Source organism: Episyrphus balteatus, chromosome 2, assembly GCF_945859705.1.
Source record: "Episyrphus balteatus chromosome 2, idEpiBalt1.1, whole genome shotgun sequence".
Lineage (NCBI taxonomy): Eukaryota > Metazoa > Arthropoda > Insecta > Diptera > Syrphidae > Episyrphus > Episyrphus balteatus.
Window position 1 is genome coordinate 104,479,394 of NC_079135.1, and position 14,927 is coordinate 104,494,320.

The 14,927-nt window shown below is 29.7% G+C and overlaps 1 protein-coding gene and 1 long non-coding RNA gene across 3 annotated transcripts in view; one reads left to right on the forward strand and one right to left on the reverse strand.

Moving 5' to 3' along the window:
* Nucleotides 1-11,990, forward strand: part of LOC129908609 (protein obstructor-E-like) — a 125,140-nt gene extending 113,150 nt beyond the window's left edge. For both annotated transcript variants that reach the window (XM_055985235.1, XM_055985234.1), the window contains 3 exons: nucleotides 1,017-1,205; nucleotides 1,309-1,571; nucleotides 11,859-11,990. In XM_055985235.1, the coding sequence (XP_055841210.1) occupies nucleotides 1,017-1,205; nucleotides 1,309-1,571; nucleotides 11,859-11,924 (518 nt within the window). In that variant the 3' untranslated portion in view covers nucleotides 11,925-11,990. The remainder of the gene's footprint in view (nucleotides 1-1,016; nucleotides 1,206-1,308; nucleotides 1,572-11,858) is intronic.
* Nucleotides 11,615-12,118, reverse strand: LOC129908610 (uncharacterized). The gene is made up of 2 exons (XR_008771304.1): nucleotides 12,003-12,118; nucleotides 11,615-11,888 (listed from the first exon to the last, which is right to left on the reverse strand). It is a non-coding gene; the product is annotated as an uncharacterized LOC129908610 (long non-coding RNA).
* Nucleotides 12,119-14,927: the final 2,809 nt, after the last annotated feature.

Consider the following 14,927-nt stretch of genomic DNA (forward strand, 5'->3'; position numbering starts at 1 on the left):
GAAAAAAGTCAAAAACGTAAGCGAATGTTGTGCAAAACTGACAAACCAACGTTTTTAAGTGCATGAAAATCCTATCCCTATACATTACACTGTACTCTAAGGACAGGCTGGTCTTAATTGGTCAGACTTAAGGCTAAGTCCTTAACAAAAGCAAACGAATCACACAACGTTTTTGTTTGGTTATTCTTAGAACCCTTCGGAACTTTAATATTTTTAATTCAAATAGCACATTTTCAAGTTCATGCCTACTATCAAAACTTTTGTAAAAAAAAATTTGGCATGAGGCTTTTACTTCAAACACCAGTAAAATATCTATTATCATTTGAATAAATGTATTTTTTTTTGTTTGTTTTTCTGTTTTGTTGAACTGAAATTGTAACTTAAGGCTGATCTTAAACTTGCTCGTAAGTTCGAAATTTTTTTATGAAAACTTGGAACTTTCTCAAAACAAAAAAAAAATAATAATAAGTGAGCCGTTTCTGAAAAAAAGTATTTAAAAAGATGGTATTTACAACAAAATTCAAAAGTAAGGTTTTTGATAATTGAATAATATTTTATCATTAACAGTAGGTACTATATAAATTTTTGTTGAGTCGATTTTAGAAATAAGAAAAAAACCATCTACGGCATCTAGTACAACTCCGAGTAAAAAAAATGGCCCTAGGGGTTAAAAAAAAAAAAATTTTCTTATTTAAAAATACTCGTAGAATCCTTATTTGCAAAATAACTCACCCAAAATTAAATGAAAAATTGTTTGAGTCATTTTTGAAATTTTTGAAAAATAATAGACTTTAAGCTCCTCTTCCCCTTTTATTTTCTATTCAATATTTTTGAATGGATTAAGATAAGATTGAGAATTATAATGTAGTTATTCAAATTTCATTAAAACATTTTAAAAAAAAAACCAAAAAGTGGGAACACTGCCATCGATACGCATATTGCCATTTAGAACCAAAAATACTGTCCATTGTATTGGAATTGTTTATGATTTTGTATTTTGCGAAACACATTTCCAGACGGGCCTATTTCCACCGAACACTGTGACTGGTTGTATGGCATCTTTGGACACGAGACATCATGTACTCGATATTGGACATGCTGGAATGGTACGGCTGCCGAACAGCTCTGTATCGGTGGATTACTCTACAATGAGGCTTCGCACAGCTGTGATTGGCCCGAGAATGTTGATGGTTGCCAAAAACATCGTAAGTTCTTGTTAGATTAAAGGTCTTTTTCTGTGTTTTTTTTTTTTATCAATAAGAATCTTTCTTTCTCTTTCCCTTTCTATTTTTCAAATAATTTACTTAGCACTCTGCAATGAGGATGCAAACGGAAATGTTCCATTGGGAAAGTCCTGCAATCGTTATTGGCAATGCCAGGGTGGCTATCCACGTTTGCAGCGGTGTCCGGCTATGTTGGTTTTTGACAGGCATTCACTAAGGTGTGTTGTTCCACCAACATCGGAGTGTGATGTCCCAACAACACAAACGCCTCTCGATGGCGAAGAACTATCAGATGATGGTGCACCAAGGAGTGCCACTTCACAAAAACAGGACGAACAAGAAAGACAGGTAAGAAGTGGTAACGGAACCGTTCGTTGGCGTTGCTTGGTTGGTTGGTTGGTTGTGGTGTAGAAATGTGGTTTCTTTTGTGGAAACTAATCTGCAGTTTGGTATAGGAAAGAGTTATGCCATCCAACAATGTTGGATACCTAAATAGGGTGGGCGTTGTTTGAAATCTTTTGGAAACAATTCTGGAACATTGTGCTTTGTTTAAGGATCCATTTGGATGGCTTTAATTTTGGGCAGTAAATGTTAGTCAATTTCTTGCTAAAATTTTGTCTGCCAACTGTGGTAAATTGAAAACAGATATTGAAGCTCATTTTAATGATGGCAACATTTCCTGGAATTGGAAAGGTTAGTAAAGTTGTAAGGGTCTTTGGACGAATTTGCCTTTGTAGTGTCATCAAAGGAATAAGATAGAATTGTTTGGAATCGGATTTAAAAGGAAAATCTTTTACCACGCGTTACATTATTTTGTATTTTTTCTAAAGCGAAATCAAAGGATTTCAAAAGATTTTTGTTTTAATAAGAAATTTTATCGATATCCTTAAAAAAAAATATAAGCAAGTTATATGAAAATCAAAGATTTGTCTGCATGCAAAAATCTAATAACTCCTGCTTCTTGAACTAATCAGTCTCAAAAATGTGTCTTCTTCTCAGAAGCTATCTTAATTTATTTCAAATCTTCTTCTTTGCATTGTTGAGAAGCAATCTTGAAAACTATTTTTGGAACGAAAAACAAAAAATCTCTGTGTTATTGGACAGCTTTTATAGAGCAATTACAAAAAAAATTCATATACAAATATCAAAATGGCGTCTTTATATTGAAACTTCTCAGGCAGTTTTGAATATTTTTACTTGAAGTTTTGAGTTTTAAGACCTTTGAATGAAAAACATCAGATTATACCAAACATCATTCCTTGTACTTGTAAGAGAAATTTGAAGTAAAGTCGCTTTAATTTAAGTCTAACTTTTTTTATTGACTTGAAATAAATCTTGAAAAATGGAATTCTGTAACGAAATCGAACGTTCTATTTTTTATCATCAATGATGATCGCACATAACATTTAAAAAATACTTGAATACAACCAACTGGTTTCTTCGAAATTTGTTTTCTATATTTCAAATTAAATAATTTGAAAAACCAAGAAAAAATAATTTTATGTTTTTTTTTTAAGTGAAAACTTCTTTAGTATCGTAGTGATTTGAAACAAGATGAAACGAAAAAGCGACACGAAAAATCAATTGATCATAACTTTTTTGTTTTAATAGATAGATGAATGAAATTTATACAGTAGATAGGTAATTAAATAAATTATGATTGTGATTAGTTTCATATTAAAAATTCTGAGATAACGGTGGAAATATGTTCATTTTCTAAACACGTTATATCTTTTGATCTAGAGCACATAACAAATTTATTTAATACGCATGCTGATAATATTACCTTTCATTTAATATATCACACATAACGGTACTTGCTCTACAAGTTATAAAATCTTTAATTGAAAAACTTGAAAAATACCTCAAAACACCTGTGAAGATTTGTTGCCGATGACCAGCCACCATAAGTACCATAATCTCAGAAAAGAGATTGATTGTTTTGCTTTTTTTATGAAAACTAATTGGGTTAAAAAAATTCTAGCTCTTTTTGTAGATGTTGTATAGACATGGTCGATATAATAGTAGGAGATCCGGCCATAGGACGACCTACCCTCATCGTTATACCAGTTGAGAGTTATATTTTCTGAAAGGTAGTGTCTAAGGAAATAAATTGCACATGGATTGCCAAGCGATATCCTGTCAAGGCATAGGGTTGCCAGGCCTTGAAGTTTATTTTTCCCTATTTTAGAATACGCCACCCTGCTTATATGGCAACCCAAAGTTATAAAAAAAATATTATGTCATAGGAAATTTAATTTGAAAATTTTAATTTTCAGGATTTTTTAAAATTTGAAGTTTGAGTAGGGTAAACAAAGGTAAATTTAGAAAATGGGCAAAAATCTATTTTCTAAACAAAAGGTAATAGAAATAAAATTGAAATTGGATTCGATAGATATTATAAAAATATAAAAGCCACACATACAAAAAAAAATGTAAAAAATCTACAACTCGAGATATAGTCTTTTTTAAGCCATTATACTCCAATTCGATATTTGAGAAATAATTCACCAAAAATCAGAATGAAAGATTTTTTAAATAATTTTTATGTGATAAGTTAGGAAAAATAAAATAACTTGACATGTATCTGTCAAATTTTTAATTTAAATTACCGTTTTTGCGGGGGGATTTTTTGAAAAGGTGCTTATTTTCGTATTTCAGTATATTTAAGGAAAAAATCCCGTCATAGGACGACCTATCCACGTCATTATACCAGTTGAAAGCTATATTTTCCTAAAGGTAGTGTCTAAAGAAACAGTTTGCACATGGGTTGCCTGGCGACATCCTGTCAAGGCATAGGGTTGCCACGCTTTAAAGTTCATGTTTTGAGTTTTTTTGACAACGCCACCCTGCTTATATGGTAAGTGTTAGAGGTGTAAAAAAAAATAATGTCAGAGAAAATTAAATTTAAAAATTTGAATATTCAGGATTTTTAGAAATTTGACATTTTAGAAGGGGAAACTGAGGTAAATTTAAACAAAGGTCAAAAAGCTATATCCTTAACAAAGAGTGGTAGAAAAAAGATTGATACTGGAATCGATAGATATTGTTAAATTATATAAGTTACAAATACAAACCAAAAATGTAAAAATCTGCTACTCGAGATATGGACGTTTAAAAGTCAAAACCGTGAAATTCGATGTTTGAGAAATAATTCACCAAAAATCAGCACGAAAGGTATTTGAAATAATGTTTATGTTATTAGAGAGCATAAATAAAATAACTTGACACGTATCTGCCAAATTTTTGATTTGACTTAGTTTTTGGTTCCTGTTTATTTTTGAAGAATTACAGATTTTTACAATTAAATTCACTGTTTCGGTGTTATTCTTCAAAAATACACAGGAACCAAAGACTAAACTAAAATATAACTCTCAACTGGTATAACGATGAGGGTAGGTCGTCCTATGGCCGGATCTTAGACTATAAATATTTTGAGCTGAAACAATAAGCTTTCAGATGGTATAAAATTTATTGTAGGTTGTCATATAAAAAAAGTGATGGAATAAAAAAAAGTTATATTTTTTCCATATTTTGTTAATGATTTTTAAGGTTTCACTTCAACCATGTGTGAATTGCACACATGATTTTTTTTTTAATGCGAAATTTTAAAAGTTTTGAGGTGAACAATTGATTTTGATTTTTTTTTTATGGAATAGTCTGATCAGTTATTTAAGACAGTTGTTGTTTTCACATTTTATTTATAAATCGCTGCAAAGCTTGATGAACATCCATCGATAGGTTTATCTTAATTACCATAGGCCATATCTATAATGTTCCACAAAAAAATAAAAACAAAACAATTATTAGTTTTAGTATTTTGTTTTCAGAATATGCTTTCAAACACAAAAAGTAAATCATTCTAAAAAATGATTACGTACTTTATTGTAAAAATTGGGTTATAATATTGCAGCTGATCTTAGAAGAAATTCTAAAAATTATTTGTTAGGTAATCGTTGGAGCCGTTTTTTTTTTAATTATTGTTTTTTTTATTAAAATTTTCAAAAAATTTTCAAAAAAAAAAAATACATAGGTACTTAGATACAATATTTTGCTTGACTCGTTCTTAAGAAATTGATTTATTAAAAATTTCTTTTTAAATGCTGCATAAGATTTGTCCCGAATCAGTACGAATGTTAAATATGATAAAAATGGTTTTTTGAAAATATTGCAAAATTTATTTAATGGCTAACTAAACGCTTCTATGGATGGAAAATTTTTCTGAAATCATCATATTACAAATTTGTCTTAGTATTTACTTCCATCATTTTTGTAGTCTAAATGAGTACCAAAACTTAACCCCGACACAGGACCTATGACAAATTCCTCAAAAGTTCCCAATTAATAATTATATTAAAACTTAAGGATATCTAATTTTATTTTAAGTTAACTTATATCGAGATCATATGTTTTGGTTTTGCCTTAGTTTTAACACTCTGAATCAAATTTTAAACAAAAATGAATTTCCTAGATATATAAGAAAATGTTATGGAACCCCTAAAATTTTCAAGTTTTTTTGTATTTATAAGAAGATCTTCAAGAATTTCAATAATGTGAAAAAATAAAGCTACTTGCTCCAAAGAATGCATGACACTTAATGAAACCAATCTGAACAAAAAACTCCAGCGTGATTGTTGGCAATGTCAAGACTGATGAGGTCGATGTACTTAGAAAAGTTAATTACGATTTTTAAAAATCTTTCGAACGTTAAAAAAATTCTAGGAACTAGGAGCTATTAATGTAAACTCTGAGCAATTTTACTTCAGACTTTTATTTAAATCGAAAACTCTATAAACAACTGATGTTTGGATACTGAACACACTTCTTAAAATCCTTTAAAACCTTGATCTGAACCGTCAACTCAAGTAATCAGTAAAAAGGGACTTTTTGACCCTACACTCGAACAAAAAATCTAAGCAGGGCCTTGTTTTGAATAAAAATGATAATTTCTCTGTCATAATTCCCTTGGATCACCAAAAACTACAGACATTTTTCATCAGCTATCAATGCTCATAATCACAAAGGAATAAAGACAACAAAGGACTACAGAGAACAAAAGCCTTAGTCGCAGACATCCGTGTGATTTTAAATTCAGCTTATACCCTCCAAATCTCTTTGAGAATTCATTAACCCTCACACATGTCCCGAACACTAATCCCGCTAATTGAATTGACATAAATATTGATTTAAACATTTTTTTTCTATTAACTTGGTTAAAAACAAAAAAAATACAACAACTCGATGTTACAAATTATATGCACTTTGCTTAGTGCTGTGATGCGAAGGGAGCTCTTTGCAATTATTTCAAGGAGATTAGCTTTCGTGATGTTATTTTCATTTCATTTTTATGTTCATGTTTTTTTTTTTTTTTTTGCTATTTTTTTTTTGTGTCCCCTTTCAAAGCGGATGGGAATCTTTTTCAAAGGAGAAATTTTCAATTTCCGCTTTAGGGTTTGCCATATAGAAAAGAATCCTAGGTAAAAACTCTTTAGCTGAAAAGCTAGATGAATGAAGAACGACGACGACGGTATACCGCGTCACCACCGGCACCGCCCGTCCGCCTGCCTGCCACAAACCCTATTGGAATTGCTGTTGAATGCAGACATCGCTGTATAAGCAATAAAAAGCTTCGACCAACATTGGTGTTTATGACGGCGGCAATGGCAGCGGCATTCTATATAGAAGCGAAAAAAAAAAAAAAATCCAGGTCGGAAATATATTTTCCAATCACAGGCTAAATCAAAACTATGCTCTCAATTTGTGTGTGTGTGTGTGTTTATATGAGTGAGTGTGTGTGGGTTAGTTATGTTGACGCGGCATGCCTGATTTTGCAAACGGCAAGGCAGGCGATATTCCTGGTTAAATGAGAGAGAATTGGAGTTGGTAAGAAAAGCCAATGGGATTTTTATGTTGGTTTGGGTGATTTTGGAATTTGATTTCTTTTGTTTTTCATCTTCCTGTCGTCGTCGTCGGTCGTCGTTTGTTGGTCGTTTGGGTGCTGTCGACGTCATTGGAGAAGTCATCATCATCGCCTGCTCAGGAAATACAATCTGGACCGATTATTGTGCGAGACACACACACACAAACAAAGTGAGAGAATAAAGAAAAGACTGTAGGCGGAAGTTAGGATTTTTCAAATCTGCTTGACTTGAATTATTTTGTTTTTGTAAAATTTAGCTGGTTTTTTTTTGTTGTTTTTTATTTTTGTTGATTGTGTTCCGGCTATTTTGAACGGGGAGGATGTTTTTTTGATTTATAAGCAAACGATAACCCAGACAAAAAGGACGACGACTAAGGTGGATGTATTGTTGAATTTACTGTTTTCGTCGGTTCTTTGTTTTGTCAGGAGTTAGATGAGTAAAAAAATAAAAAAAAGTGTTTGGTGTAGGTGTTATTAATTTTTTTATAATATTAAATAAAAAAAACAAGAGATTTATTACTATTCAAATTTAATTAATTGCGTTTCATGAAAAATCGGACATTATTAAGAAAAGAGACTACTTTCAGCTAAAAATGATAAATCGTGAAAGACCATTAACAAATCCAAACTGGATTCATTCTTTGTTACATTGACGCAAAATTGTTTATCATTTTCGAAATTTTAATTTGATGGGTCACTGGGGCGTATGTGGAACATAATTTTATAAATTTAATTTTTCTTTTTTTTTATACAAACTTTCCTTTTGCTATAAAAATAATAAAACCAGTTCATTTGTAGTCGTTAGTCTAAATTTTAAATATGAAGCTATAAAGGGTTATAACTTGGCAAAAAAATTTCTTTTCCAATAATGAATGATGAAGAATCAAAAGTGGCTGCACAAAAAATTTGGGTAGAAGTATGTTTTTTCGCAGAAAAGAGGATGGGGGTGAAGTTTAGAACCATACAAAAACAAAAATGGTATCCCAGTGAGTATTTGTGAAAATGTTTCATCTACCTTAGGCACTAAAAATCAAAGCAGGCTATACAAATATTTTAGGTGAATAAGTGTTTTTTTTTTTTAGGGGAATTATGGAAAACCCGCGATAATTCTGATAATTAAATGCTATAAATGGTACCCCTACGAATTTCATTAACAAGATGAAATTTGGGCTAAAATCTAAACGCGAAGTAGTCGCAGAGAATTGATTTCTTTTGCTATAGATAGATGAGATGAATTTAAGAATAACTGGCATTTAAAAAAAATCAAAGAATAACTGCATTTAAGAAAAAATTCTAAAAAATGTTGAAACTAAGCTATAACATTTTGTTTGACCGTTGTACACGTGTTGGGGCTATGAAAAAATGATGATTTTGGGTAAAGGAAATTTTTTTTTGACAATTCTAAAGATGCCAGGTGAAAGATGAGGGAAAAAAAATTATGTGTCTGATACGGATTTTTTTCCAATATGAATTTTTGAAAAACACCTTGTTTTTTAAGGGTATTTTTGGGTAATTTTTGATTTGTAGCTTTTTTTTTGAGCGTTCAAAAAATTCAAACTTATAGGACATGTAGGTTTTGGCCTTATGCATACATGTGCAAAAACTCGGATTCGTTTAGTGAGTTTTGACTGAATAACGGAAGAAACAAATTAAAAAAAAAACACGTTTTTTGACCGTTTTTAACCGATTTTCATCGTTTTTTCTTTTTATTTTGTTTTTCTTTAATAGATACAGGAATAAAGTATATGAAATAATGATAGACCATGACTACGACTATATGTGTGCGAAGTTTCAAACATTTTCGTAAACACAATTTTGAGATAACGGTAAAATAAAATTTAAGATTTTAACAGGTTATAACTTTTGACCAAGAGCAGATAGAAATTTTATTAAACTTATATGAGCATCCTGATACAATTACCTTTCATTTAGTATATCACACATAACGGTCGACTAACTACAAGCTACACAATGTTAAATCAAGAAACTTGCGGAAAACCTCAAAACACCAGTGGAGATCTGTTGCCCCCCGAACAGTCTGAAAATTCGACATGGTTGACTTTAAAAAATTCTAACTTCTCTTGTAGGCATCTTTGAAATGAGATTGATACGTCATATGAAAGATGAAATAATAAGCTTTCACGTGGTATATATTTTTTACAGGTTGTAAAACAAAACAATTGACTCCATAGCCTGAGAACATAAAAATAAATGTTTTTTTTTTTGCTTTTTTTAATGAAATTTGATCGAGTTCAAAATCCTAGCTCTTTTTGTAGATGTTTCATAGACCTGATCGATATTCAGATGGTATACAAATTTGTATAGGTTGTTAGGGAAAAAAATGGAATTAATGACGTGAGAAGATACAAATTCATATTTTTTTTTGCTTTTTTTGATGAAAATGATTGTTTTCAATAAATTATTTTTATACTTTTTACTTAAAAATGATTTTATTCTTAAGAAGAAATACTTGGCTTATAAATTGCATAATTTTTTTTTGTAAGCTTTTAAAATAAAAAAATTATTATAATGAGAAAATAAAAAAAGGTATTTTTTTAGCTTTTTCTTGCAAATCATAATTGTTTGAAAAAAGTAAACGCTTCAATTGACTCATTTTAAACAAAAGCACACAACCTGTTTTCTGACGACGTTATCACGTAAAATCATCGTCCGCAAACCGGCCTTACAGACAACCTCTTTTTAGGTGAAAAATAAATGTAGGTTCATTGCAAAAACTAAGTAATATAATGTTACCTTATTGAAATTCAGCAATTATGTTACATTTGAGAATGGAAGCAAGAATCTAAAGTGCCTAAGAATATTATAGTTAAAAGTGTGGCCCATACTCTAATGAGATTTGGTAATAACGTGACACTTGATAGATAGAAAGCATAACGAGTCTTCATAGAACAATTTTTGGTAAAAGGGTTTTTTTTTCAATGAGGGTTGAAATTGTTATAAAACTTTAAAAATTAATCAACATAAACCTCAAAGATGTATTTTTGCACTTGAGCCTAATAATATGGCAAGGTACTGTTAGCAAATATATAAAAAAAACTTCGGTTTAATCCTTTCGAACCCAAGCTATGAAAATCAATATTAAAAAATGTTTTTTCATTATTATCGTGTCAAAAACATCACTAATAAAAAATATGAATAGCAAACAATTATTGTTCAAAAAAATAAATATCAAAACTAATAGGTTACTCTCATGTTACATGTAAATAAGATGCACTGTCTACAATCACCAAAAAAGTTGGACAATTGAGAAAATAACTTTTAATAGAACAATTTCTGGATTAACATTTTTTTTATATTTTTTTTCAAAATTATGACCATTATATAAAAACAAAAAAAAATTGCAAAAAAAAAAAAATTGTGAATTTAAGACCCTTTTTCGATAGAAAAAATTAGAAGTATGTAATTGACTATATATGTTACATGAAAGTAACGCTGGGTCCGAAAGAATTAAAGAGACAAAATACAACTAACTGACTCTACTTATTTAAAAGCTTCTTTATTTATCTGTAAATAATCTGTAAGTATGGATATTAGATTTTTAGCATTGAAGAAGACTTTAAACATCAGAGTAAAATGTAGTAAAAAATATATTATAAACAAGACCTCAAGTCGACTTAGAATTAGAATTTATTAATTTTTTTTTATTGAATTTTAAAATATAAGTTTGTTTAGCTTAGTTTATTTTTAGTAACTTGTGAGAAATAAAGAAAAATAAGTTTTTTTTTTAACTTAAACTGATTTGAGCGAGCCACAGACGAAAGACATCTTGATTTTATTTTTATATATTTTTAAACCTCGAACCATAATACAACTTTTTAGCATAAGGTATTACATTTAAAAATTAGAGTTCTCGTTTTCCTTGCCTTAAAATTTTTTCTCATGGTCCCAACCTTATATTACTCAAAAACTTCCATAAAAATTAAATTTGTTGCAATAAAAAAAATCAAAAACGAGCAGGTACTTTACTTTTAATGACTTTAATGAAAAAATGAAAATAATGCTAAGTCAACAATGCCTTTAAGCGGTGTTCTTAAGAACGATTTAGTGTCTAATCTCACTCTATTTTGCTTACAAAAAAAAAAAACATGCAAAAAAAATGTCATGTAATGTTAAGTGACTTGCGCTACTTCTACGTAAGTGAGTGAAAGTAGGTTCTGTGTATAAAAAAAAGAAACATTTTCTGATCTCAACAAAACTGTCTGGATGCTCTTTTATATTTGCTGTCCCATGGCTCAATCAATTGCTAACACCGAAAAAAAAAACTCCCCACTTAAGCCAACACGGTCAAACCATCAAGGAAAAAAACAACTAAAAACTAAGCACTCGAACAAAATCGTTTGCATTCCAAAAGTCGTAAAATTAGGATAAGCACTAGCTGTCTGCATAATTTAGCCGTCAGGTTATATTCCTTGGCATGAATTTGTAATGAAGGATCAATCCTCGCTCGCAATTCTTTTTTTTTTCCACACTGCCACCAACGTCGTCGCATTCTTTGGCACATGGTGACCATTTTCTTTTCGTTTTCTTATATATATAGAATGTAGGTAATTTATTTTTACTGACACATTCCCACCAACCAAACCAACCAAACCATTTTCCTTCCTTCTTTTTTCTATGACAATGTAATTTGATCGTTTATATTATATAAATGTAGTATAATTTTTTGTTCGTTCTTCTTTTTTTATCATTCACAGCTGGCAAATGAAGGTGTTCCACCACTGCCACTACAAGGGAAAAATTTCCAACGTGCAAGAAATTAGAAGAAAAATTCAACAAAATAAAAAAAAATACAACTAAGAAAAAAAAGTAAAAAAAAAAAAAAACAACAACCAACTAACCTGCACACTCACTCAGAAGAACGACCATAATAAATAGTGTCCTTGTGCTGCGCGACAACCAGCCAAACGGATAACCTCATCACATTCCCGCATCTCATTTTACACTGAAAAAACTCAAAACTTACACACCAACTTTCACACAATTCTTCTTCTTTAATTTTTTTTTATTTTTGTTAAAGCTGACATCTCACGGACTTTAAGCAAATCGTCCTTGGTCCTGCAGAGTAAAATAAAAAAAAAATAAACTTTTTCCTCTTCTCTCTTCTTGTAAAGTTATGTAAATTAAATAAATAAAAATGTTCACAAAAAAAAACTGACTCAACAGAGACAGAAAAATGAGGAAAAACTGAGAGAAAAAAAAGTAAAAGAAGTAAGCGGAAATCATCAAGAGCAATAGTGTCGCAAATTGTTGAAACAATGAACAACCCCAGGATTAACTAGAAAACAGGAAACAGAAAAAGTGAGAAAAAAAAGTGTAAGAAAATAGAACAAAACCACAGCAGGAAATAAACCTGTTCGGACACCAGGGATCTCACGTCCAATCTCAGTTCTTCAATTTCTCTCGCAGAGCCGGGGCTGTTGACGTAATTTAATTAATTGCCAGCAAATTACTTTCTTTATAGAAAATTTCCCAACGGAGTCACCAACCAACACTTTTGCAATACCGCACCATAACACAACTTTTGGCCTTCTTTGTCGTCGTCGTCGTCATCATCGTCATTATATTGCAGACACACACAGTTATACGACCACCACTCCCTTCATTTTGATTGTTTGCCCTGTTTATTATTTAATTAGAGTATTTTTAATTTTTTTTTTCTTGTCCGCTTTTTGCAACTTATTGTATTTTATTTTTCTATTAAAGTTTTTTTTTTTTACTGTATTTTGTTTTAAGAAAAAATGATTTTATTTTAAGAATGGAAATAGATAGCAGATTTATATGTATTTCTTTTTTAAATTAACATCCATTTAAATTGAAAATTTATTTTCTGATGTTGTTTTTGCGAACTAAAATTAAGTTACAAATAAGGAAAAATAATTAAATAAAAAGAGGTGTGATGTGTTTAACTTGAATGACATAAGATTATCATTGTGTTGGAAATTCTAGATGTTTCCAGGTATTTTTATTTCAAAACTTGTATTATTTTATTATGGTAACCATTTAACTCATGTCTGTAATATTTTCTGTGAAATTAATGAGAAAAGATAGAAGTTTAAAATAAAATAAAAAGGAATATTCAAGTTTCCATCCATTGTACAAGGCAAAGTGATGTACATTATGGCGTATACGTGTTATTTTTTTTTTTAAACAGAATTTTATATTTTTTTATATATTTAAATATAATTGTCTATTTTTGAACATAATAATAATAATTTGTAGCGGAGAGAACCAGTGAAGGGTAAAAAAAGTGAAAAGAATGCATTAATATAAGCACAATGGACCTGAATTAAAGAAAAAAAACTAGAATTGCAATACAACATATTAAATAGTTCTATTGTTAATAGCCGTTTTCGAAAAAAGTTGCTATATCTTTGAATCATTTTACTCTAAATTATGATGAAAACAGTACGAGCATTCCACACTTGCGTAGTTCGACTGAAGAAAGAATCTCTGTATCTTACTGTACGTCCAAAATTGGAGTTGAGTATAAACTGATGAGCATTCCTTGAAGTGCGAGTATTACGATTGAATTGATGGGGGTAGAAATGTAACTAGTTACATATTAAAAAAAATTGTAAATTATGTAAAAATTATTTAGACTGAATTCGAAACATAAGCTTTATCTTAAATTTAAACGATATTTATCAATAAAATGTTCAAATAAACTCAAAAGAATTTGATTTTGCTCATAAAAAAGTTCAAAGAAGTAAGTCATTTAGACCTGCAGAAATATGGTGTTTTACTTCATCTCAAAAACTCAAACCCTCACAACAGAAAAACTGCTTGATGAATAAGTCTGAAACAGAAATTAAACAGCGGTAAATTTTCTAAAAAACCGTAAAAATGCATATTTTGATAGCTTTTCTAAATTAATCTAAAAAATAAGAAAACAATTTGTTAAACAAAGCAAACTTAATTTCTTTGTAGAAAATTGAATGAAGTTTTTAAATGTGTCTTTGAATATTCTTTACAGTGATCCGTTGTTGAGATATTGATAGTCAAAGTCAAAAGTATGGTTTTTGGTTTGATGACTGATATTGCAGTTCAAAAAAAAATGGTAAAAGTTTGAACTAAAATTAATCTTACAGCTTAATAAATAGCCTTTCTAAAAATAATAATCATTTAAGCAGAAAAAATTTTCCCACTTTCTTAAGAGAAAAGTAAAAACAAACAAAAATTGGAAAATTTTTGTTTTTTAACAGTTTCAACGATTTAGCTATTTTACCGTTAGAAAGAAAATATTTTAACATTTAATCCTAAAACTAGAAGAATAGAGCTTTTACACGCTTTTTATTTTGTCATGATGCGATCATTTTTTACTGAGATACAGCCTATCGAATATCACTAAAAAAATCACATTTTTTTTGTTCCCTTAATTTTTTGGGCTAGTGTATCATAAAACACATTTTATAGAGAATTTTTGGCTGATATTTAAAAAAATTTGATATTTAAAAAATGTTAAATTGATATTGGTTTTTTTTTCGGTGTAAGTAAAATTAAAAAAAAAAAAATTATTTTCGGCGGCAGTGTTCTTATAGTCCCGATTTTTTAAAACGGTTTTTATTCAAAAAATGTGGGTGGTGAAAAAAAAATGTATACCTATGCTATCGAAATTTGTCTCTTTAGGGTAAATTACCACTGTTCTACAAAACGGGTTGTTATATCAATTCTATGAAAAAAGAATCAAATTTTACCAAGTTTTTAACAGAGTTGACACATGGCCTGAGGCAACAATATAATGTTAAAATAATCAAACAATTATT